This window comes from Calidris pugnax, unplaced genomic scaffold (assembly GCF_001431845.1).
Source record: "Calidris pugnax isolate Ruff unplaced genomic scaffold, ASM143184v1 scaffold11, whole genome shotgun sequence".
In the NCBI taxonomy this organism is placed as follows: Eukaryota; Metazoa; Chordata; class Aves; order Charadriiformes; family Scolopacidae; genus Calidris; species Calidris pugnax.
The window spans coordinates 5,634,955-5,660,562 of NW_015090803.1; the positions used below are offsets into that span (position 1 = coordinate 5,634,955).

General features: G+C 39.9%; 1 protein-coding gene across 1 annotated transcript in view; it reads right to left on the minus strand.

Annotated features, from left to right (window-relative positions):
- Nucleotides 1-7,203: 7,203 nt before the first annotated feature.
- Nucleotides 7,204-25,608, minus strand: part of LOC106885414 (ubiquitin-conjugating enzyme E2 E2) — a 213,426-nt gene continuing 195,021 nt past the window's right edge. The window contains exon 5 of the mRNA XM_014937617.1: nucleotides 7,204-7,974. Coding sequence (XP_014793103.1) covers nucleotides 7,877-7,974 — 98 coding nt within the window. The 3' untranslated portion in view covers nucleotides 7,204-7,876. The remainder of the gene's footprint in view (nucleotides 7,975-25,608) is intronic.

Sequence of the window (25,608 nt, forward strand, 5' to 3'; positions counted from 1 at the left end):
GGCAGAAGGTTGGGAAGAGGAGAGGAAACCATTTTTTTTTTTTTAAAGACAAAAAAAATCTTTGCATCAAAAAAAAAACCAAAGGAGAAAAAGTTTCCTAACATTGCATCTTGAGGCCTAGTGCCATGAACATTAAGCAGTGCTGCTGGGGCAGAGGGGTGATAGCCCTGCCCTTGCATGAAGGTCTGTACAGGATGGCATTACCTGCTGGTGGCTTTGGCTCTACACATGGCTTCTGAATCCAGGAAGAATCCTTTCAGTTCTGCATTAGGTTGAATTTGAACATGCCAGAGGCACAGGGATACCTCCTGAGGGTCTGAGCCACAGCAGAGTTGGTCCCCTCAGCTCCAGGAGTAGGAGCTTCTGCAGGAAGGACAAGCCAGGAGCTCTGCCCTGAGTGAGCTGCATTTAAAGCAGGTGCTGAGGGAGAGTGGCATCACCTGGCCAGGCACAACCCCGTGTCCTCCCTCGGCTAGTTTTGCATCATTGCAGAGTCAGCAGAACCATTGCCAAGTTTCACCTGGCAGGCGCAGGCCCAGCAGCACCTGATGAGCGGGATTAGCAGGAGGAGAGGGGAATCCCCCTGTGAGTGGGTTGGCCCTGGTGGGACCAGGAGCGAGGAAGGTGGCACAACTCCCTCAGCGTTGCCATCTAATGTGCTGACTTCCCAGGGCTACCTGTTCCCAGGCTCAACCAGCATGGGGTACCCAGCGAGAACAGTGTGAAGCTGTAGGATCCGGATGAGGTGCAGAAGGATGTTTGCCCAAACCTCTCAGCATCCTGCTGCTGGCAGAGTTTGTTTTGACCTAAGGGGGATGCTGCAGCATGTGTACATCGCTGGAGGAAATTTGTAGCGTGTGGGTGCAGGGGTTACGTCTGTAATGATTTTTCTTTCCATTTCTTCTTGGGGTTTGACGGCATCTCTTGTCCTTCTGCCTCCAGAGTTTCAGTGTCACTCTTTGGAAATTAGACAGAGTTATTACGCCTAACAGCTCCCGCCAGCACATTCGCAGGGCTCAACTGACTGCTGTCATTTTTCGTTTGCAGACTTTCGTCTGTCTTTTATAAAATTTCAAAGAAAAATGTTACAAATAGGATTATGTTTTTTAAGATAATTAAGTCCACACAGTACTATACTACACAAGTAACAGTCATCTTCTTCCACCGGAAAACTATTGATTAAAGTTATTCAAATCTGTATTTATTTTAAATAGATAAGATGGCAAGTTTACACAGTAATGAAATATAGTATTTCATGATGTATATTATGAAATAGAAGAGAATGAGATTATTCATTTAAGCCTATCAATTATTAAATTATCATAAAAATGTATGTGTATAAATAATTCCATGAGCCTCTCTGATTAGATTACCTTGATATGACAGAGCACGTTTTGATTATTCTTTGCTGTTTTGCAATAAGGATTTAAATTCTAAGTAGATTTCAGGAAGATTTTCTTTTAAAACTGCAGCAAGAGGTAGTGGGTGGACAAGACATAATGAAGCAGAACAGGAAACAGGAGAGACTTTTTAATTCACACAATTATTTTCTGGTACAAAAGATGATGAAGTTCCTACCACACAGAGGTGTGGTTTTTTTTTTTTAAGTTTCATTCTGGTTAATTAGATAAGTAACATTCAGGGCATTTAATACAAACCATTTTGCTACTGCTGACAATACCCCTCCTAAGAGACCAACAGAGAGTGCTGTTGTGAACTCTGAGACCAGGAGATCTGCAGAGAGCATTTGTGTCTCAGTGTTAAGTGCTGAGCATGGGAAGCATTACCTAGTCTTTCCCGTGAAAGCAGGTTTTTTGTGAAGATGGCAGCAATTTCAGGTGCTGGGGTGGGCTTTCCCTTCCTCGGTGAGATGTTGGCACACCGTGGTGAGAGAGCAATGGGCCGTGAGGAGCCTGGAGCAGAGATGGCTGGTGTTTGGTGTGTCGGTGGGTTTAGCGAGGGGTTTGGGTCGCTGAAGCCTGAGAGAAGAAGCAGATTTAGGAAGTGGAGAGCAGCAGAGAAGGACCAGGGATGAAGGCTGCATGTCGTCCAAAGGAAGAAGGAAGAAGGATTTTTGCAAGTCTTTGGTGTCAAAGAGTGATTGCTAGAGAATGGCCCTTGTAATTGAGAGGTCTCTGAGAAATGTAAATGGAAGAGTGTGAAGATGGGCAAGAGCACCCAGTCAAGCTTTGCTACCAGCAAGGTGTTTCCAAAGCGTGATGGACAACAGCACTTTCTTTGCACCATTTATGACAAGTGGAGAAAGGAGCAGGGCTGTATTGAAATCTGTGTGGTAGGAGCTCCATTCATGTGAAGAGACTCCATTCAGGGCCTTACAAAGGGTATGAGTCAACTGCAAAGAAAGGAGGCATTTCACAGAAACTGAAGTGTGACCCTTTGTTTTCCCTGACCCCGAGGTCCCCAGTGACACAAAAGGGGACCTCAGCACCGATTCTGCAGCAACAAATGCCTGTTGTGAGTGAGTGTATTTGAGGAGCAGTGACAATAAGGAATGACCCGAGGTGCTTGTTTCCAGCCCTTGTTTCCCAAGGGACTGCCAAGGGGGGAGTCCTGAGAGCAGCCCAATAGAGGTGGAGGAGATGAAGGTAGCACGAAGCTCTTCCTAGCGGAAGCATTTCCCTACAAAACCTCTCCTGAAGCACATGATCTGACCATCCACCTTGGAACACTTGGATAGTGGGTTTTTTTAACTCAGTCCCACAAAATCTATAGAAGCAAAGAGAGTTTTTATTTTGCTGTGAAGTGGGGTTTTTCTAATTTAGGACTGGCAAGGGATTAGGATGGTTTAGCAGCCCTTGTCTTTATTTCAACCTTCCACTAGCCCAAGACTACTTTCTTTTGCAATCAAAGTAGACATGAAAGGGATGTTTTGCTTTGCCCGTTTCATTATCTCGAAGTGCTGCAGGTCCCTATTAAAGTCCATGATGGAATTAGGGTGCAGAATGATGGATTTAAAGGTATCATAAAAGTCTTCCTGGTAAATAGTAGTCCCCAAATATATTCCAGTTGTGACCCGAGAGAGGCTGCTGGAGGCGTCCCAAGCATCCATGCATTGGCTCTGCAGATCGTTTGAGCTGCGGAAATGCATTTGCATATGGATGTCATGCTAAGGAGGCAGGGCAGTCCGGATTTCATTACTGCTAATGACGTGTGTGGGAGAAGTGATTTAGTTTATAGCCAGTGCCAGGCGTGGCACAATGAGGAAGTACTTAATTCACACAAACCTCTTTCTTGCTTCTAAGAACTAAAAATCAGGGGATTTCAAGCAGCTCCAGGAGGCCCAGTGTTACGTGACATGGTGTCGTGAGCACAGGGGGGAAGAACAGAGCTGTGACTGAGGTGAGGAAAGGGGGGGGGAAAGAAAGCTTCAAGATTTAATATTGATGTCATGAGGGAAGTGATCGGAGGAGAAACGAAAGGGAATGAAAAGGAGAAGAGAAGAAAGAGCAACTGAGGATGGAAAACCAGCAGGCAGAGCTGGCTCTGCAGGAATCGCAGTTGCCAAGGCTGGACAATCGGACTTTGGAGGTGCCAGAATAGTTACTCTGAGTTCCTGCTTTAGTCTGCCCAACTCAAAATGCAGGCAAATGCATTGAGCCTGGGGCAAGATGTCCCAATTTCAGCAACAAGAGAAGTCTGGAGAATTGGAAAGGAGAAACGGGACCCCAGGATAACACTGGGGTTGGAGTAACTGGGAGCTGCTGTCTGAATCATCTCATGACACCTTTGTACCTCAGCGGAGCCACCTCTGCTTTTCCTGCTGCAGTAGGCACTGCCTCAGACAAAGGGGAGCAGAGAGGGGCCTGGGGGCACTTTCTGGGCATATTACTTTGGGGGACAAAGAGATTACTATGCTCAGGCAACTTCAGGAAGCGCTATTTGAACTGGGATCAGTGTCTTGGGTGGCCTCTCAGCCGTGAGCAATGAATCAGTCAAGCAGAAGAAAGCACCCAGAGAGAAGGAAAGGGTGAAATGAGAAGTAAGTCAGAGGGGTTGCTGCTGGAGATAAGACCAGCAAGAGGGAGCACGCTGCACCAGAGCCTGCGTCCGGCCAGAATTTAAAAGGCTGAGAGGGCCTTGAAGAGTGGCCCAATTTTGGGATTTATGGTGCACGGGACCTCTGGTGTTCTATACTTACACTGCACCATTGCACAGGGTAGGAGGGAAGAAGGGTCATGAGCTGCTGCCCGTTCTTTGGGCATGGGGTCTGAATGTCTATCCATCTGCAGCTCACAATATGAAAATCTGAAGAAAGAGCTTTCAAGAAGAATTACTCTTGCCCTATTCATGGCATAGCAGCTGGTTTTAATGGATTTTAACTGTTTGGCTGCAATCACCCACCATGCATGCAATCAAAAGGGTTATGAGCTGCTAAAACTTACTCCTGGAGCAGTCTGGAAATGCTGCCTCTGGAAATACAGGATGGTTTTGGGTACCTTAATTTAAGCTATGTTGTTCTGCAATTTTCTGATGAGGGAAATCAGCTGCTCCGTTGGACAGGAGGATGTGAAGGCCACTTCAATAATCCGTGAATGGGTAAATACAGTTTGGAGAGTTCCCTGATTTCTGCTTCAGAGTGGAATTCAAAGGTTACGGGACATTTAGCTGGGGTTACTGGAAACTAAGTATGGTTTGCTTGCTACTGCGATTGAGTTCAGAAAAGCTGTAAGATGTCTGAAAAGAACATAACCCAGCTTTAGCATTTGTGCATACCTGAGCAAATACTGAAATATGCTGAAGCGATGGCCTTTATATGCTGTTCTAGGACAACCGTATGCTATTGATGTTTTACTGAGTGCAAGTCATTTGAATGATCTTCATACCTTAAGAGGGCAGCATGTAGACATCACCATCTAGAAGTTAGAAAGATGATTTGTCATGAAAGAGGAAGCAGGAATCGTCTAAATTTACAGAGGATGTGAAGAGCAAAGGTGGGACAGAATAACGTGCAATATTTTCTGGATGTAAGAAAAAGAAAAGGAGAAACAGAGATAACGCCAATACATTATTGTTCAGTGGGGCTCTGCTGGCAGGCTGAATTCTGTTGGGGATGGCTCATTTCTCCTCAGTGACAACAGCAGGTTTCAAATAACGCTTCATATTTCCCAGGTTTAGCAGATGAAGAAAAAGAATTACTTGGGAGGCAAACAGAGCAGATTTGCAAATAGAGGAGAATGTTTTATGGCCAGACTTGCAAACATTTGGCTCCTGCAGACGCCAGAAGACTCTGCATCTGCTTTAATCAACGTGGGTTGATCCTTTCTGATTATTTCTTTGAGATCCCTGTGGTTCTTAAGGCAGTAGTTTTATATTATCTAGGACAAGGCGACTGCTCAGCTTCACACAGAGGGCAACTTACCTGCAAATTCAAACTGTGCAGCTTTTGTTTGGCAAGAAAGGCAAGTGAGAGCTGATGAACTGAGAATAGACATCTATTAAGAATTCTGTGATTCCTCCTCTAAGGCATCTTAGTTGCCTTTCAAAAATTATGTCTTCATTAGAGATACCATAGTCTCTTCTGTTTATAATGTCCTCTTTATATGTTGGCCAAAACAAAAAAAAAAGATGATAGTAGGAATTAAAGACTTCTTTTTCAAGCAGGTATAAAATGTACCTGGAAAATTACTGCATTATGCTCAGCTGAGTGTAAATAAAAGCTGCAGAGTGCCAGACACTTAAAATAATTCATAAGAAATATGAAATTGCCCATTAATTGCTGTCTCAGGGGATACAAGTCCTTTATGGTAGGAATCTCTTCAGCAGATGGGATAAGAAGAGAAGTAATCCAGTCACTGTACTGGGCAAGATGCAGTTGTGATTTTTAATCCTTTTACCCCTTTGTTGTATTTTTACAGCAGGAAGGTTCCCTTCAGCTCACGGAGGTACTTTATGGCAAGTTGTATGGTGGAAGCAGACAGAACAGTTGTCCTGAGAAGGTGCTCTGGCTCCAAGAAGTCTGGTTTTGGGGTTCTGTTTTATTTTTGAACTGTTATTATTCTTTCATATCTGTATTTAAGATCTGTTGGCCTCAAAACGTTGTATGGCTGGGCTTGTAAACAATTGGCTGCTACAGACACCAGAAGATTCTCCATTCGCTTTGATCAAAAGAGACTGATTACTTCTTTGAGATCCCCGTGGTTCTTAGGGTGGTAGTTAACCAAAGCCACTGATAGCGACATACTACCTACAACAAAGTCAACGTTCAGCTTCTCTTCACACAGAGGACATCACCAGTGGATCCAAGCTGTACGTCTGTTCAGTTATTAGCAAATGACTCAAAGAAAAACAAATCAGCCTGGAAATGCTGAGCAGCGCAGCGGCTGGCGTAGAGGCCCTACGGTGTCACCTTGACTGCTTTAGTTTTCAGGATGGTTGGATTGGGTTGGAGCGTAATGGGATTGGGTCTCCCTGTATCTTTATATTGTCTCCCTTCTAATGTATCTTCTTTAAGATAGGGATCGCCTTTAAACATAAGAGGCAAGGAGAGAGGGGAGAGGGCAGGCAAGCACTGTATATAGCATCTGTAACGTTTAATTATATGAGACAGGGATTTTCCAATATGCCTTGCAACACAAAGAACGTTTAGATATCAGCATCACAGTATATATTTTCTAAATCATAACACCCACACATTTCCTTAGCCAAGTAGAAGTTTTCCTTCTATGGCTGCATATCTAAAATTAGCCTGAAGGTCAAATCTGAATAGAAACACCCTTGCCATTGAACGTGCTGGGAATGATTGGTGCAATGGGCTCAATTTTCCCATCGAAAACCTTCATTTATTTTTTTAAATAACAGTTGCTTTTACAATTAAAGAGCTTGGAGAAAGGCAAAATGAGGCCTGCTGTATAAAATCACCATCAATATTCTGCTTTCACTGCAAGGCTATTTTTATAGCCAACTACTTTAAATGGATATAAGATGGATAGAGCAAAGCCATAGTATAAAAGATGCAGCAAGAGGCTTCCGAACAGTTGAACCGAGCACCGCCAGGTGAAAGAAAAGCCTTAACATTTGGAAGATGTTTGTATATGAAAGACATACACAGTGAAGAATTCTAAGTTAAGAAATGCATTGTTGAGAAGAATTGAATAGTTTAGGTCTAAAAATAACCTGCAGGTGTATTATGTGAGGACTATGCAACCTATACAGGACAAATGAAAAGCACCGTCTTGCAAGAAGTGCATTTATCAGCCACAGTGTTTTATTGAGTGCTTTAATAATACAAGTGTACATCAACTGATCCACAGTCAAAAGTGGCAGGTCCCTAAGAAATTTACAAGCACTTTTTTTTTAAGTAAATCAAAATACATATTAATTTGTTCAATGCAATAGCCTTTTGTGTGGGAAACAGAAGGCTAGTGATAAACACAGTCTTAGTAATGCACAGTGATTCTTGATTTTAAGCTTTTATACAAAACTTGTTCCCAGTAGCATGCACCCACCATTAAAGACTTCAGTACAAAAAAATAACCCTAAACACTACATTTAAGTAGAAACGAGATATAATTCTGAATTTGTTTGTTTTCCCAAAAACCACATGAAAGAAAAAAAAAAAACAAACCACACATTAATACAAAGCTTTGTGACAAAGCTCTATACTATTACAGATCCAACATTCTTTGCACTGATAACCAAAATTCCCTGTCTACATTTGAGGGAAACGACTTTCAAGTTAACAGAACAAAAAACCCCAAAACAAATAAAAATAAAAATAAACCCAAAAAAGAAAGTAAGGACAACCTTTTGTCACAAAATGGTTCAAAATTTAATAAAAAATAAGAATGAAGGGAAGGGCTATTGATGCACTTAGTGAATGTGCTTGCACAGGTCCAGCAAATCCTAGAGCAGGTTCCTATGTGGCGTATCTCTTGGTCCACTGTCTGGCCATTCTGTCGTGCTCTGCTCTGTTAGTCATATACTGAGTGGCAATGCTTCCGACCAGGGGGTCAGCTGAAAGGGAAACAAAAACCATGAAAAACTTGTCAGCCTTGGGAGGATGCAAAAGCTATTGTTAGATCCAGGTTCATTCAGTTCTCTTAGGTTTAACTGTAAGAACAATGTGCCTACATACACTTGGCCCGTTTTGAAAGGACTCATGCATACAGGAGGAAAGGAAGAAGATTGGGAGGAGCTGGCTATCCATTTCTGGCAAATATATAATTAAATCATATATATATATATATAATTAAAATCATTGTCTAAAATTCTGCCTCACAAAAAAATGTCCCAGTAATTTTATTTTGAGCTAAAAGTCTCTTTCAGGTGATATGAATAAGCATGCTATGTCATTTATTTATGGTATTAGACTCCCACAAATATCTATACTATCACCTAAGAAGAGGATGGGCTCTATTTCGATTATCAGGTTCAATGCTTTTTAAAATACTTTTAGTTTTGAAGCATAAAGAAAGATCAGGAATCAGGGCAGTAAGTATTATTTTCAAAGCAGCAAAAGTTAATTCCAAACTTTGGGATCTGGTATTTATGGGATCTTTCTGAGTACCTATATGGCCAGAATGCTGTATGATTTTGTTTTTTCAAGCTATTTCTGTATTTACAAAATAAAGAAACAACCTGAAAAAGTATTCTTACATTAATCTGGATCTACAAATTACTTCACAAATAATTAAATGAAAACAATCACCCCTCTAAAAAAAAACAAACCAAAATTCCCAGAAGTGACTGTACGTCGTCATCATTTTTCTCTTCTCAGTTTAAAGCAGACAAAATGAACAGGAATTTTCTTTTTTTTGGGGGAGACCACACTCTATAATTCTGCTGCAACAGTAAATTTCCTGAGGTTGTAGCAACACACCATGCAAGTTTAGAAGCACTGATCTCATGTTTTTTCCTGACTTAGGGCAGATGAAGACTTCTTAAAGCCAATTAATAATCAGCTTTGTAGTTGACTGAAGATGGTGCCATTGAACAATATGACTCTCAGCTCCCCCAGTACAGTCATAATCAGAGCGTGGCATTTGCATTATTAACCACTGAAATAACTGGGACTAGGTGTCAGGCCTTCTGCAAAGCAGAGCAAATCTGGGCTTTTTTTGTTAAGAGTTTATGATAGGAGAAATGTGTTAGTTTAACCAAAGATCAATTGGTTGGCTTACTGCCAACATCACTGGGTATTACAGAACATTATCTAATGAAAAAAAAATCTTTTGTTACTTTCAGGAAGAGCCTGTGATTGGGATCTTAAGTTTGCACCTACTAAATTAGTAAGGCAAGTTATGACTGTCACTATGGTGTACTAAGTCCCTGTAGTCTCAGTCCTGCATATGCTTACCTTTAGTATCTTAATATATCCAGAGGAGGTCACTGAGGCCTGGACTTTGCTATTTTTACATGCATGAGTGTCAAAGCAGCATATCTGATCTGAGATCCATTTTAAAAGTTTCAGACTAGAAAGTATATCACCTTTAACTCCTCAGCCAAGAAGAAGAACCATATAGGAGATTACTGGAAGGATTTTTTCTGTGCAAATAGGAGGCTATTAGTCCACAGGTATTTAAGGACTGCAAAGTTGTTAATGGCTGGAATGAGCACTGCGGGGTAAAGGGGGCAATGGGAAAGGGCAAAACTTCTCTCAGAAAAAAAATTGAGGGAGTAGCCACAGAGAAACCTTGTCAAAATGTAACATAGCTTGGGGATGAGCCTGACAGCACTGCTGTGAATTCCCACACTCTTCTCCAATGTGACAGCACGGTGAGAAGAAGCACTTTCAAAGACCCATGGAGAAATGGAGCCTAAGGGTTGAACTTGGAAGGAATCCCTGGAGCAAAACTCAATGCATGTGCTGGTTTTCATGCTTTTGGGGAAGGTGGGGTTTGGTCTCTGAGGCATCTGGCTGTGATGGGTTGCAAGAATATCATGGCATTATCATCTGGAATGTAGCAAGTGCTTAATGAGGTTTAGTGCACATTTAAAGGGCTGGTGCTAAGACCTTTACAAAACCTTACATGAGTCAGTGAAAAGTGATGTGCTGTAGTAAAGGTTTACCCATCTCAAATCTGAAAGTCTTCTATGTGTGGGATGAATGTATATATGAAAGCCTGTCTTTCACATTGTGAGCTGTGAATCAATTTCCTTGATATATGGAAAGGGTACTAAGGATCATATCGTCATCCCCAATCCTGGGTGATAGATTACAATGTTTGGTTTCCTACTGTGGGTTTCCATCCACGTCTCCTTTCAGGAGCAAGGAAATGTTTCAACAACTTACATCTTTGGAAGGATTTGGGAGGCACAGGTTCTTCGTCTCACCTCTTTCCAGCATGGGAGGGTGTCTACTTTCTTTTGGGGTGGGAGAGTGACAGCAGTTCTTGATAAGAAAGTGGGGAAATCTGTTGAAGCCCAGTACTGTAGGAACCGGGCTGTTTATTTATCCGTACATTCAAGCCTTTGTCTTTGCAGCGTTTTGCTTGGCAGCTGGGGAGAGAGTGGAGGTGACGGCCTGCAAGATGCCTGAGGTCTACAGAGCTTTTGTTGTAGGAGCGTAAACTCCCACCGAGGGAGTGACCTGTGAATCAGCTATCACCTTGGATGCTTCCTCGAGTCAGTGCCTCCCTCCATCCGTGTCTGTCTGTGAGAAGCAGGACTACTGAAGCAAAAGAGAGGTCCTTGCCTGCTGTAGCATCAGCAGGACTAGCTACACCCACCACCAGCTGCTAAGCGGATGCTACTAAAAGGTGCTTTTGGTAATAACACTAATAACATTGTTCTTTGCAGTTTGGCTGCACATTTTATTGGTTATAACAATACTGAATAAAAACACAAACACACAGTTTGGCAAAGTCATTCGCTTGTTTGAGACCCCAAACTGAAGAAACAGAAAGGTGGTTCTTGCCAGAGAGGTTGAGTTATTTCACATCCCTGTCAGAGGGTCTGGAGGTGTGTTGTCATTATACGTAGTTATTTATGAGGACTTTAATAAGGACTCTTCAACAGGTGTTTGAAGAGCTAGCTTATTTCAGCAGTTCCTGTGAAGTTGTAAACCCATCAAGAGGCACAACAGCTTTCTTTGGGAAGTTGGAACAGCCGGTGAGGAGGGCAATTTTAACTTCAGATCAGAGGCACCCAACCAATGGCACGCTGGCCAATTTGATGCAGCCCACTATGTTTGTGCTGGAGGACATAAGGATGGCATGTAACCTCCAGAAATGTGAATGGCCTCTTTCTGCACCTTCATGAAGTCAGGCAGCTTCAGGCCCAAGCCACATTGTCCCTGGTGGAGGCGTGAGCCAGCCAGCAGGCCCAAGGAGACAGACCTCTCCTCAGTTAATCAGTCATGAGTCACCATTGCTATGCAGTTCACGAGGAGGGGCCATAAAATGGAGATTACAAGACAAATTGAAGCACCTTAATTAAAGCAATTAAAAACTGTAATTCCCAACATGTATGAGCCTTGGTTACAGTGTCCACGTCCCACCAAACACGAGGAAGAAACAATAGTTCCCATTTACCCCCTAAACTAAGTAGCACATGGCTGAGCACCACCTGGTTCTCAGCTGGCCTGCACTATTTCAGGAGTATTGTGAAATCTCCGTAAGAAGGGCCAGATATGTATTTATAAAACAACTGTTGTGTAAACTGTCTAATTAAGAGATAAAAAGGAATACCGGATCTCAAAATTCATAACAGTACTTTTCCCACTTTTCCATTTCTCATTACCATAACACTGTTTCTTATTTTACATTTGTATATATCTGTGGTTTTATTCTCAATGTTAGAAATTTGTTTCCATAACTAGTAAACCGCTCTAGCTTTTTCATTTATTTTTGTTTTAGAAGTAGCGTGATTCATCAGTGAAGCCGGGTTCATTTCAGAAATTCACTCCAAGTGGGACTGTGTCCAAATGACAATGAAAACCGAGGGATTGGAATATAAAGCTAAGCCAGAAATGTGTTATCAGAACAGCCTAGTGAAAGAAACGAAAATAAATCCACAATAAGTTAATAACAACAAAACTCTGCCATCCTGGCCTGGCAGGATGTGTGTACTTCGGGACCTCTTGGATCACCAGATGCATGGTGCCTGGCTTGAGAGCCACGGTACCCCATCTCTCAAGGCTCTGGTGGCTGGTGGTGCTGTGGCAGTGACAGCCATGTGTGGGCAGTCGTGCCGTGGCGCCCACCACCAGCTCACCTGAGAAGCTGCTGCAACCCTGTGAGCCTTCAAGGTCTCATAACTTACTATTTCTTCCAGTCTCTGACTCTCGCTTAGAGAAATCTGCCCTAGGACATTTCTATAACCTTTAGCTTGTTTAAAGAAAAAAGTGTGATCCAACACTCGGATTAGTTCCATGTAAAGCTGAAGGACACCAGGAGTTACAGCATCAAATTTCATGTCAAAGGACAGCGGAAGAGTCACAAAAACATAATAAAAAAGCACTAAATAAAACAAGCATGGACAGAAGCTAAGGGTCAGCAATGTAGCTTACATGGAAAATGCCAATCAAGAGAACTAAAGTATGAAGAAAAGCTTACGGATGATTTATAGGAGGACTTGCAGCTGCTAAATCCCCCCCCTCACCTCACCATATGTAATCCTCATGTTATACCAGAATTCAAGAAATCACCCTGCATTTAAATGTAGTTTTGAAGGCTGGGCGAGCTGGAGCTCCTGTCTTGCTTACAAAGGTTGGATGCGCTGCTCTACAGTGACTTGTCATCTTCTTTTGCAGCCACTTAATATGACTGCACAAGGAAGAACATTTGTGTCTCATGTCTGTTGTAAGGCTAATCAAATTTACAGCCCAATTCGAGGGAGTTAATGCTATTGGGGATTTGGATGAGCTGAGGTTTGGTCATTACAAAATTTCAGCTGTGTTTAACGCTAGTTATACTGCTTTATCATTCAGGAGACAGACTATAATTCTTCTTTAAAACTACTTTTCCCCCAAATAAATGAAAATATATTGCTATACTGTATTTTTCTCCGCTTGTATTTTTACAGCTATTTCTATGTCAGCAAATAGCAATTTCAGAGCAGAATTCATCTCCTGGGCTTTTCAATGCTCTTTTAAAAATACAGCAAACATACTCTAGTGAAATAAAAAACGGAGATGGTGTATTTAACAGCTTGATTTCAATGTGCCTTCTCCATCAGCCACATGATATGCAATGAAATTCCAACTGGTAGTGCCAACATGGTTAAAGAGACACACATTTAGACTTAAAATGTACATTACGGGTGTTTGTATGCATATATATATTTTATGAGCATTTATAAAGTAGAATTATATTTATATTGCAGTATTTTATAGTTTTAATAGAGAACAGCTGATGGAGCCAGTTATTACACCATCACAAATGGGTTCTCAGAAAGATTTCTGGAGCACCTTGAAAACTAAAAAAACCCACAGCTCTATAAAAATCTCACAGTTTCTTCAGCCAAATATTTACAATGTACTTTTTTTGGTCCAAGTTTAGATTCAGCTCTGTATCAGGGGTAATTCAGAAGAGCTGGCCTCTAACTGAAGAAGCAGAATTAAACTGGCGGAATTTCCAAAGGTGAGATGCAACTTGAAAGTTCTTATTCCATCTCCTGAGCTATAAATGACTCTTTTCTCATAGCTGTGAGAGGCATCCCATTGGCAGGCTCTATGGAACTACCTTTTCTGAAACACTAGTCACAAAAAATTAAATCTCCTTTGCTCTCTTTGGACAGGTCGTGTGAAACGCAGAAGAAAACCACCAAGTAATTTTTCAGTTATTTGGACTTCAGGTACACATTTAGAAGAGCTTTTGGTTTATGGAATACTATTTGGGGTTTTTTTTTTAGGCCCACCTCTCTTTCCAAATATTCTGCTGTATTGCATTTTGCAAAAAAAAATATTTGGAGTGCTTTTTTTTTTTGAGCTCTTTTTTTTTTTTTTTTTTTTTTTTTTAATGGTACAAAGCTACACTCTTACTTAACCTTAACTGGAGGTCTAATGGTTCTCATCAAAGACAATGTGGGGAGGGTGGGAAGTCTGAAGGACAGTTGTTTTCATTTTAAGGGCTGTTGTTTTCATTTTCTTTTGAAGAAGAGTCAGCTTGGTTTATTTTAGACCTTTTCCTGAAAGTTATACTGGTCTGACATGAGTTGTGAACACTTCTAATGACTGATTCAAGACATTTTTTCTTTCCGGAGAGAGAGGAAAAAAAAAAAAGAAAACAAAAAACAAACACAAAGTCTAAGAGATAGATGGCTTATGGTGTTTGGAACAATCTTCAAATAGTAGATGAGAAAAACATTTCAAAGTATTTTCCATTTAGCAAAGAATAATAAAACACTTAAATACCCCTCACTGTCTATCCCTATTTCTAAAGTAGCTAGATGTTTGTCTGAAGAAAGCAAGATTTTGGAACATGGTTAAAAAGAAGCAGACTCTTCAGTATCTTTCTGAACTTGCATTTTTGAAATTAGTTAAGAAAGTTGTTCGAGATTATTATGTGAATATTCTCATTTTTTTAGAAATGGTTGCAAACGAATACAAGGCAAGTTTTGCATTAGTTACTATAAAATAATTGTGCACTTCTGTGTCAAGGACTTTCAGTTCTCTCCTATGTGGAGAAAATAAAACTTTTCAGTAAAAAATGGGAAATGGCCAAAGAAGAAAAAATTTTTTTTTTTTTTTCTGGAAAAGTCTGTTTGTTGTCTAGCTGCCTTGGAATCATCTTTATACAGCCACACAGGCAGGATTGGTTATCCCAGTATTAGACCTCCCCAAAATAAAAGTTCGTATTTTCAATAACTACATTTTGTTCAGTGATTTCAGTGCAAATAGCAGTGCAGGACAGAATATATTCCCATATTGGCTTGCAGTGAAAGCCAAGTTTTTTGAATCCAATTTTCTGGGTTTTAATATTGTACCAACCTTTAAGAAATAGGTCCCAAAAGGCAAACTAAAAAAAAAATTAAGATTGGGGAAAAAGCAGAAACTAGTAATTCACTGAAACACCGGTTTTCTTAAAATCAAATGCTAACATCTTGATGCACACCAAAAACATTCTTAAACTTAATAAAAAAAAATAATTATTTAAGATCTAATTATATTTTCTTATGTTGCTTTCAGTGGCATTCGGGCTAGTGTTACAAGAAGACCGGTCAGTGAAAACTGCAGACAAGAGCAGTGTCAGATACGCTACACCAAATACGTCATTGAACAATTTAATACTCCAAGAGGAAAGGATTAAGAAAAGATGAATTGTTTGTGAGTAATTTTATTTATAGTGTCACATTGCCTCAAGAAGTTTCCATAGTTTGCCACATGTCACCCGTTTTAAACTTAATGAACTCCTAGAAGACCATGTCAAGGATACTGTGAGTCTTGATGTGGAAAATGAGGTATGTGCAATGCATCATAGTATCCGTCAGTGATGTTACAGCAGAAGTGTCGCTCTCTTTTGCTATCATTAATAATAATGCACAGACTAAGCAATTCTTTGTAGGCAGAGGCAGGTGAAGTGGCACACTGAATTACTCTACTAACCTTTCACCTCTGAAAAGAGTGCTCGAAATCAGGGCACAAGTGAAAACGAGTGCAGCGCAGCACTAATCCCTGTTTGTGCGGCAATAAAACTAGCCTCGCGGTTGGAAGTCTGGTCAACACACGCGTGCGAACTGGAACAACAGAGGGATTCAAGCCAGAACAAAGGGTGGCAGCAGGGCTCTGAATTGCTTTACACACCCTACAAGCTGAACTACAATATATTTCTGACTTTCATAAAATCACGGTTCCAACTCTCCATATAGAATGTATTTAGCCATCTATGAGACGCTTTGAAAACAGTCCAGAAGAATGTTAGAAGTGATCAATAAACACTGTATAGAAAAAGGAGAACAAATAAAATGAATTGTATTAGTAAAGAAGAAAGGTAATCCTTAGATGAGAAAGGAACAAATTCTAGAAAGGTCTAATGTCTACTATGAAAGAAGTCAGTGAAGTTAATACCTATTTTAGCAATTACAGTTTACGGCAGAAATCATATGGTATGGAATATAATGAACTCTCTCCTGAACTTGTTTCAGGAACCAGTTTTTCAGATTTGGTTGGTCACATCTTAATACTCAATCGAAAAATTCTAATATATATCGGCTACACCAGTGTGCTAAAACTTCAAAATATGCCTGCTGAAATTGCCTTAGAGCTCATGTACCTCATTAGGCTGGCTATTATGGTTGACATGGATTGGACAAAGTGGACAACCATATGACCTCAAAGCATTGTTCCTACCAAAGCAAAATAACAAGGGATGCAGTAAGATATCCTTTGGCATGGCATGCTTAGATACAAGGTGATCGAACGTGTTGGAGTCAGAAGAAACAAAGGCTGACTCTGTTATGTCACTTCTCAGTATCAGGTATAACCCAGGATTGTCTTTCCAGTTATAGCATGGGAAAGAAGAAAATACAGGGTAGATGCATAAGAACTTGGGACACAATCTTTGGAAAGGCATCTGAATGTTTACACTAACCAGCTCTGCATCTGGAGAACCAAGTGAAAACTGTGATGGATGCTGTAGCTTGGAGACTGAGTAATTTTAAAGCCTAAAGCTTGCCTAATTTTTTTGTCCCCACTTAGGAAAGCCAACCTAGTGGTCACGGTGCTAATGCAGGGCTAAAGGAGACTTATTGCACCAGGCTTCCTATGAAGTTGTGTTTGCCAGTATGTCCCATAGCCTGGTCTCTCCACCCCTTCAAGTTCCACCTCTCTAGCAATACACCTAAAGTCCTTTTCCTGGGAGAAATCAGAGTGCGGGAGGAGAAAGAGAGAGTGACATAAATCCTGAGGTCTTGTTCTGTTGTACAGCCAGGGTGTAACCAGGGTGTGTGTCGGGGGGAGCAAGCAGGGAAGTGGTCATGTCATACTGCTCACAAGAGGCAGAACTCCAGACTGCTTCATGGTCTTCATGGTTTGCAAGTACTCATGATGACTCCAAGAAAGTTAAGTGGTCTTACAGTGGTGCCTGATGCTTCCTCATGACCCTGGATATTCTGAGGCTAAAAATTGTGAGGTATCTGGATGCTGTGGTAAATGTGGCTGTATAGATATGTATTGTAAAAAGACTGATATCCATTGCACAACTCTAAATTTTGTGCTCTGCAGAACTGTCAGAAACACACTTGACTTCTGTTAGTCCATACAATGATTGAAGTTACACAAATATTAAGGCATGTGTGACTTGATTACAATGTCCAAACTTGTCTGGAGAAAGATGTTACCTATCTTCAAAAATAAAAGAGCTCAGCAGTTTAGAAAACATTCATTTACTAAAATACCCATTGTGGATACATGGAAGGAGAAATTAATTCCTCTCTCTAGACTTGCATTTGATTGCTGTCTGACTACCTACCACAGATCTGTGTGAAATATGAGGCTGCCTAAGAAAAAGATGTTTCAGAAATAAGGAGTATTATCTGGCCCAGTTTTATTAACATGGCTCTTAAAGGAAAGCGTCGGCAGTGATTCATCTCTGTATCCTGCCAAGGGAAATCATTCTTGTTTAAAGAGTAAGTTTTTTTTAGCCTTCAGTTTTTAGCAGGATTTCTATAAACTTTGCTGTCTGACTGGGAGTTAGCTGAGGCAATCACGGATCAGTGAGGCACAGTGTACTGATCTTGAAGAGTTGTCTTTAATTAAGAAAGAACATGCACCTATTAGAAGTGCCAGCATGCTGAAACAATTAAAGTTCTGAAATAACACACTTCACTTTGATGCTTGGATGCGTCTCAAAATTAAAAGCACAGATACATTAGCAATGTATCAGTTCATAATAATGAACTCAATTGAGAAACAGCCATTGTTATTAGAAAAAAAATAATAAAAAGGTGTTAGTAAACAAGAACTTGTTATGAAAGACATTACAAGGCATGTGGCCTGATAAAATTTGGAGAAAAAGTTACAGCAATATGCATTTACCTTGTGGAAGATGACTATGAGCGGATAATAAGCAAATCACAGCACTTGGATCGCAAAATGCTGTCAGGCAACCAAAATGCAAAGATCCATAATGTAAGTGGCATGTATCCACAGGGTCATAACCATATTTTCAGCAAACACTTTTTTTGTGTCTGAAGATTTAGCTATTCTATAGGAATTCGAGTGTGTTTATTAGTTCTTTCATTAAAAAAAAAAATAAAAAAACAACAGTTTTCTTCTGGATTTGTCTCTTCTCACTTCCCACCAATCACCATCTCCAGGCAAAGGAGTGACCTATGGGTCTTACACATCCCGAATGAACAGTCTAATCCCCCAGCAACTGGGTGTAAAGGCATTCTCTATGGCCATGCTTGGTGCAGCATTAGCCATCCTGCAATCACACGCACCAAAGGTAGATTACTACGCAAGAAAACCAGGAGGTTCAACAGGATCCACTTACCATGTGGATTCCCAGGGGACAGGGAGGGGAGGAAGTGTTACTGCACGGTCTGGTCTTTGGTGGCACTTAGACACTGAGAGGAAAATGAGTCCTAAAGCCATCTTAACTTTTCAGAGAAGGGTTTGAATGTGAGCAATACCGAAATCTCCAACTTAAACACATCAGGATCATTTTAGGTCAGATGCAGGAGTCATCTGAATCCTGCTCTTGAGTCTATCCCTTTGTTCCTTTATTGCAATTAATCCTTGGAGTAACTAGAAAAGCCTACATATGTTATGAATGCTACTTATTTTGGTTTAATCTGATTTTCTCCTTCTTGTCCAATTAAATCTCATTATTAATTTGATGCACTAAATTCCCAAATTGTTATTACGAATCCCACACAAAATGTCAAAAGAATACAAGAGGCTTTTATTTACAAAAGGGGGGCAAGAGGAGCTGGTGAAGAATTTTATCCCTACTAAAGGCCAACAGGACCCTTTTTCATACTCCAGGGCCTGAAATCCCTTGGCAAGTTGAAAATCCCTTGGAACAGGAATAGGAACTTAGGTGTGCCTTGCGTTAACACACCTCTTACTGCTACTCAATAATAACTTAAAATATAGTCAGGCCTCTCTGTTCCCTCTCTATAGATCCATTTCTCCCAGGGAACATGGGCAAGGAAGTTGCAGGCTGTATCTGGCTCAGACATGTCTAAGTTTATACAGCATCAAGAAGCAGTGGAAAGAAAATGCCTGGAAACTAATTTGTTTGGGATTTCTGTTGGTACGGCCTAGATGCCCTCTTTGGTGGGCTGGCTTCTTGGGGCTTTTCTGGACTGCAGGCAGGGTGCAAGACTTGCTCTTGCAATGACTAAAGAATCAGCAGGTGAGGGAGAAAATAACCTCATTTCAGTAATCAAATGGACTATCCACTTCTAAATTAACTTCAGAACATGAATATAATTAGGCTTAATTACAAACAGGTTCTAATAGGACTAGAAGGAAAACAGGTTAAACAAAATAATTAGCATTCATCATGTAGGCAGGTTTAGCTCCTGGATTAGTTGCAATGAAGTTACATGGAAACACTGAAAAAAGATTGAATTTATGATATTTGCAGCAATAATTTCATATTTAGTACCAGGTAAAACCACTTTATTTGGAAATCTTGTCTTTCCTGTGTGAGGGGTCGTATTGACTCCATTGTCATGCCTGACTAAATGATAATCACTTTGTCAAATGATTTTGGGCATTGACATAAGAAGTCCTAAGACTGAGCCCTAGAAAAAAGCTATGCAAGGTAGAGGTGGAAAAGCCATGGAAGGTCATGAAGGCATTCTGCTGCTATAATATTGTGTCTCACGGTAACTTCTACTTTCACGCCACTTTATCTAATTGGTATTATAAAGACCCAAGTGATTGTAAAGACTCAAGTGATGAGGTTTCTCCATCCCTTGAGAATTTTCTGAAATTTGATTCATCTTGAAGTTGCAAATGTTCCATTCCATAGAAAGGCCTTTTTTCTAAGCCTTGTACAGATGGAAAATACTACAAACAATTTACTAATCAGAGCTCTATTTCTGTATCCCATATGAATGTGAAATCTTACAGTACAGCCCATCCTTAAATTTAGGACAATTACACCATACAGTTTGCTACTTAAGTAACTGTCTGCTACTCCAGTTAATGCACCTGAACTTAATTTGCTGTGAAAATACGGTTTCTGAAATACACACTGCATATAATTTGTTTTATTTGTTGCCTTTGATAGATCTGCAAAATTGTAAAAAACAAACAACCGTTTCCTCCTCCCCTGCTGAATAATGTAGAAGATTAGCCATGCAAAAGAAAAGAGACACGTTTTGCAGTAGTGTAAATCATCTCTGAAGGTAGAATCTGAACAACTCAGGAATACTGATTTCTGAAATCTTGCTCAAGAAAGTGAGAGACTAAATGATTTAATAGCTAACATACTTATACCCAGGGTTATAAATTTTGCTTTTCAGGACTAACTCTACATTCTTGCTGTGAATCTGCTAGAGAGCCAAATGTAGCAAGCTTCTTTGCAGGAACTTAAAGAACGTAGAGCAGTGTGAAGTCTACACTGAAACAAGAATAAGTGTATTTTAAGAACGGGAAGAAGCAGCCTTAAAAATAGTTGTGCTAATCAGGGTCCTGAAGGTGGTTCATAGGCAGTTAGAAACATATGGCAAGAAATTTCAAAATCTGTCCTTGCTTTCATGTTAAAAAAGGTAGAGAGGAGAAAAAAACCCCACAAAACCCAAATCACAACCCCCCACATAGTAAAATGAAACTAAGTCTAAATGAAAAATCTGAGGTACAAAAATTTAACAGGACTGATGCTGGTTTATTCCATCTTAGATCTGAGCTATCTGTACAAACTGGGAATATTAGATTAAATTATTATGAGTTTAGAGAATTAAGTGTAGGAATGCAGGTAAATGTGATGTCTAAATTTATTGATTTTCTACTTTTAATTATTTTTCCATTAGATATATACAGTTCTATTAGAGAGAAAATATATCCAGCAGAATTGGTTAAGCCCAAAAGTGTTGTATCTGCTTTGTTTAAAAGATTCCAATGTAATTAAGGACATGTCTGCATTGGCTAGATGAATCCTGCTTGAAACAAAGGAAATACATGTAATGACTGTAAATCATTTGATTGTATTTTGAAAGTAAAAGGCAGCTTACTTTGTATCTTGGAATTCTTTCAAAGTAAGATAGGATTCTATATATTATATATGAAAAATAGCTAATAGCTTCATTTAAATACTTCACATTGTTAAACATTTAACATTGATGACTTATTTTGGTCTCGATTCACACAAAGATTTATTATGTGTATGCACTAAATTACCTGTCTTCTCTCTGAGGTAATGGGCATAGGAAACCTCCACTGGTACCATTTTAAATTACACATGTTTATTGGAAGGAAAATGGATTGTAACCTTTTGTATTTGTAGCATCCATCATTCATGCCTTTTCTCAATTACTTTTAATTTAATGATGGTTAAGGTAAAGCTCATAGAAACCCTGTGTTTCTTGAGTAGAAGTGTGCAAACTTTTAAAAACCTTGTATTATCATATAGCTTTTATAAGCTTTATTTTAAAAAAAAATCAAAATGCCAGGTGTATTTTTTTCCAGCTTTACTTCCATTTTGTGATAAGACTGAATTTTTTATGTTCTAGAAGCCCCTTTTGAGGAATAATAAAAAATAGGAAAAGTTAAGGGTAGTGACAAGACTCTTTTCTCTCAAGTGCCAATTACATCCCTTTACATTTATTTCTTGACACAGATGTACAAAGCCTCTTTACTGATTTGGATTTTACTCAATCTCTGATTTCATCAGATGCCATTTAATAAACTATATGGTCGGTTATTATTCTGTCTGAAGTTCAATTTTTCTCACCTTGTCTTAAATAAAAATAGGAATAGAAAACTTATTGAAAAGGACATGAAATCATTAGCAGAACAGTCAGACCTTTCCCATTTAATGAATGGTTGAAATCTATGCTTATTTCTTCTGAAAAAAAAAAAAGACAAAATAAGATGTGACAGGTAATTTTGTAAAGATTATTATAAAAATAGTGGTCTTGCTTATCTTCTCCATAGTAAAAAAAGAACACAAACAAAACCCCAATGCATTTATAGTGAAAGTTAAAAGGAAAGAGATGCTTCATACACCAAATAGTTAAACACATCCACAAATATAGTGTAGGAATATTAGAAGGTAATTTAAGAAAATTTAAAAAGAATTAGAAAACATACTAGTCATGGCATAACCTAAGTTACTATTGCAAAGGCTATTACTGCTCCTGCTTCAACATACAATCTGGTCATTAGCTGTGGGTAGGAGGGAATTTCCTCCCCAGTATATTACTGTATGAGTAAAGTGCTTTGAGGGAATTCTACACTTTTTATTGAACCACTGAGCAGTGAGCAGTTACAGGCAATGTACCCGACTGAACCAAGTAGTACTGGTTTTCTGCTAGAAAAGGACTATACTCCTTCTTCTAGTGATTATTCTTTGTAGAGTTACAGACACATCAGATAAAAAAAGAATAGGGTAAGTGCCTGTGTGACTGGTACTACAGCTAATGGAGCTACAGCTAATGATGGCTTTATGCCTTGGATACCACAAAATCCAGAGTGCACATTTTATTTTTAAAAAGTAATCTCTACCATTCACTTTCTAAATTGCATATATCTACCAATATTCTTATGTAAATAGCTACAGACACTTTCAGAGAAAAAAAATATTTAAACAGACTGTAGACTTCTGAAACAATAATGGGGATTTAAAACTAAAAATTTCTAAACAACTTTACTTCTACTGTTGCATTAATCTTTTTAATGATGTCTTGTGAGCTTTGAATAGCCTAAATGTAAAGACATGAAATGCCTCTATGCTCACGAATAACCCTCTTCAACCCATATGTATTGGGTTTGCATGGCAAGGTTTCATAGCGGGGTGATACAGGGGTGGCTTCTGTGAGAAGTCGGAAGCATTCTCCATGTCTGATAGAGCCAATGGCCCAGGCTGAGCCCATCAGGGATGGTGCTAGTGCCTCTGTGTTAACATATTTAAGAAGGAGGCGGGGGGGAAACTCCAACTGTGCAACAGCAGCCAGGTGAGAGGAGTGAGAATATGTGAGAGAAACAACTCTGGAGACACCAAGGTCAGTGAAGAAGGAGGGGCAGGAGGTGCTCCAGGTGCTGGAGCAGAGATTCCCCTGTAGCCTCTGGTGAAGACCATGGTGAGGCAGGCTGTCCCCTTCCAGCCCATGGGGGTCCATGGTAGAGCAGATATCCACCTGCAGCCCATGGAGGACCCTACATCGGAGCAGGTGGATGTCTGAAGGAGGTGCTGACCCATTGGGAAGCCTGTGCTGGAGCAGGCTCCTGGCAGGACCTGTGGAGTAGAGGAGCCCAGGCTGGAGCAGGTTTGTGGGAGGAGGCAGAGAAATCGGGAGTGAAGTTGAGCCCAGGAAGAAGAGAGAGATGAGGGGAAGGTGTTTTTAAGATTTGGTTTTATTTCTCATTAGCCTACTCTGATTTTTGATTGGTAATAAATTAAAATAATTTTTGCTAAGTTGGGTCTGTTTTGCCCGTGAAGGTACTGCTGAATTATGTCTCCTTGTCCTTATCTCAACTCAGGAGCCTTTCTTTGTATTTTGTCTCCCCTGTCCAGTTGAGAAGGGGAGCGACAGAGAGGTTTTGGTGGGCACCTGGCATCCAGCCAGGGTCAACCCACCACACCATAAGGTGTTGTCAATGTGCAACTGAAAAGAGCAAAGATTTAGGCCAACATAAACAGTAATGCTGATCCAAGCCTCCTCCCCCTGCACACATAATTAGGAGATATTCCAAGACATATTTTCCTGAGAACTACTAAAGGGATGACAGTTCACAAATGTTTTTCCTGCTGTTACAATAATCTCCACAGTCATGGGTTCATGTTGAGGGGACTTAGTCAGTTGATAAGAACAAAATCTTGTAACGTTTTCATCAGCTCTTTACGGCAAAGCAAATTAATTCTCTTTCAATGCTTATCTATTCATAATTTTCATAACGTGCTGCTGCATTGCTTGCGTTTACATATGTTTAATTTGATGTTTATAAGTCACATCCACAGAGTTTAACACATATAGGTGTATGTGTCTGCAAATATTTAAAGACCAGATGTACAGAAAGTCTCTTCCTGGCAGTGTAGAGACTCCTAGTGGGACTTTGGATGCCTAAATCCCACAGGAAGTACTGAAAACCCTGCTGGCTGTCTGATGGCATCTTTAGGTGCTTAAATGCCTTTAACATATTGGTGCTGCATGTCTGCTCATAATATGAGAAACCATAATTGATTAAAACTATAGAATAGTAATTAGTATTCTATAAATACTATAGTATAGATAGTATAGTACAGTATCTTTAAAAGGGATAGAAAGAGAAACTACTGATAGACTATCAAGAATTTGTAAACATCAGCTCTAGAATATACGATAGGATCAGTCCAAATATGTATACATCACTTCAATAAATATAGAGCAGGTTCTGCAGAACAAGCAGGGGAAGATACAGTATTTAAAGATAAATAGGTACTTTCTGGCAAAAAGTACTTGCAATTGATGAGATCGTTTTGCTCATGTGAATGAAGTTGATGGTGATGGGCTTTCCCCAAAGCAATCCCACCTTTGAAGTCATTCTGCACTCACTGAGAGCAGAACAAATCCCATGAGTTTTATGCTCCATTTTCCCTTCGTGCTCCTTTAGCGCAACTTATTATGATGGCCTTTACGTAAAACACCCATCCACTCTGCTCCCAGTCCAGCAGCACCAAGGCAGCAGAGCAACCACACACTACATTTTGTATTTGCTAAGCAAAAGCCTCCAGAGTGAGCTCATTTCATTTGGAGACAACCCAAGGCAGAGATTGAAAAAGGGACAGAAAGGTTATGTTGGAACTTAGAAAAAACCAAAAAAATCATTACTACATGAATTGATTGCTCGCCGCTCTAATTTTTGTTTACCATCTCTTCCTTGTTGCCATGCTTGAGTGACACAGCATAGAGTATTTTCCTGCTCCAGATACAAAGACAGCATTTTCCATTGTGCTTAAACAGCCAGAAACCTGCCCGTTTCCTGACAGAGTACAGTATACAAACTCTGAAGAAAGGGGAAAAACAGCTCCAAGCTAAAGAATACAAATAATGTCAGACAACAGAGCAATTTCATTGTTTACACGACCCTCTGTTGCTTACAAAAAGGATATATGGCAAAACGAGATTATTTTGTTGTACGTCTGATAGTACTGTGCTGTGACATTGCACCTGGTAGCCTGTGGGTGCCAGGGAAGAATAAAAGTAGCAGAGTTTAGCCAGCCTCATAAAATTGGACAAATTAAAAACTGGTTTGCCAACTTCTAAGTATTTCAGACATTTTCCAGAACATTCATCATATTTGACAAATCAACTCAAATATGTTCTGGATTATTACAGAAGGAGTATTTATGATTTTCCTCTGCTTTCTATATGTCTTGACAAAATGTTCTAAAAAGGAAACAAAATTTCACTACAAACCAGTACAGAATATATTTCGGCAGAGGAAAGACTAGCAGTCCTTTTTGATAAACTGAACAAAGCTGTTAAACTCCTAAATGGGAAGGAAAAAAATCAGATTGGATTCTGAAGCAAAATTTTTTGATAGTAGCAAAA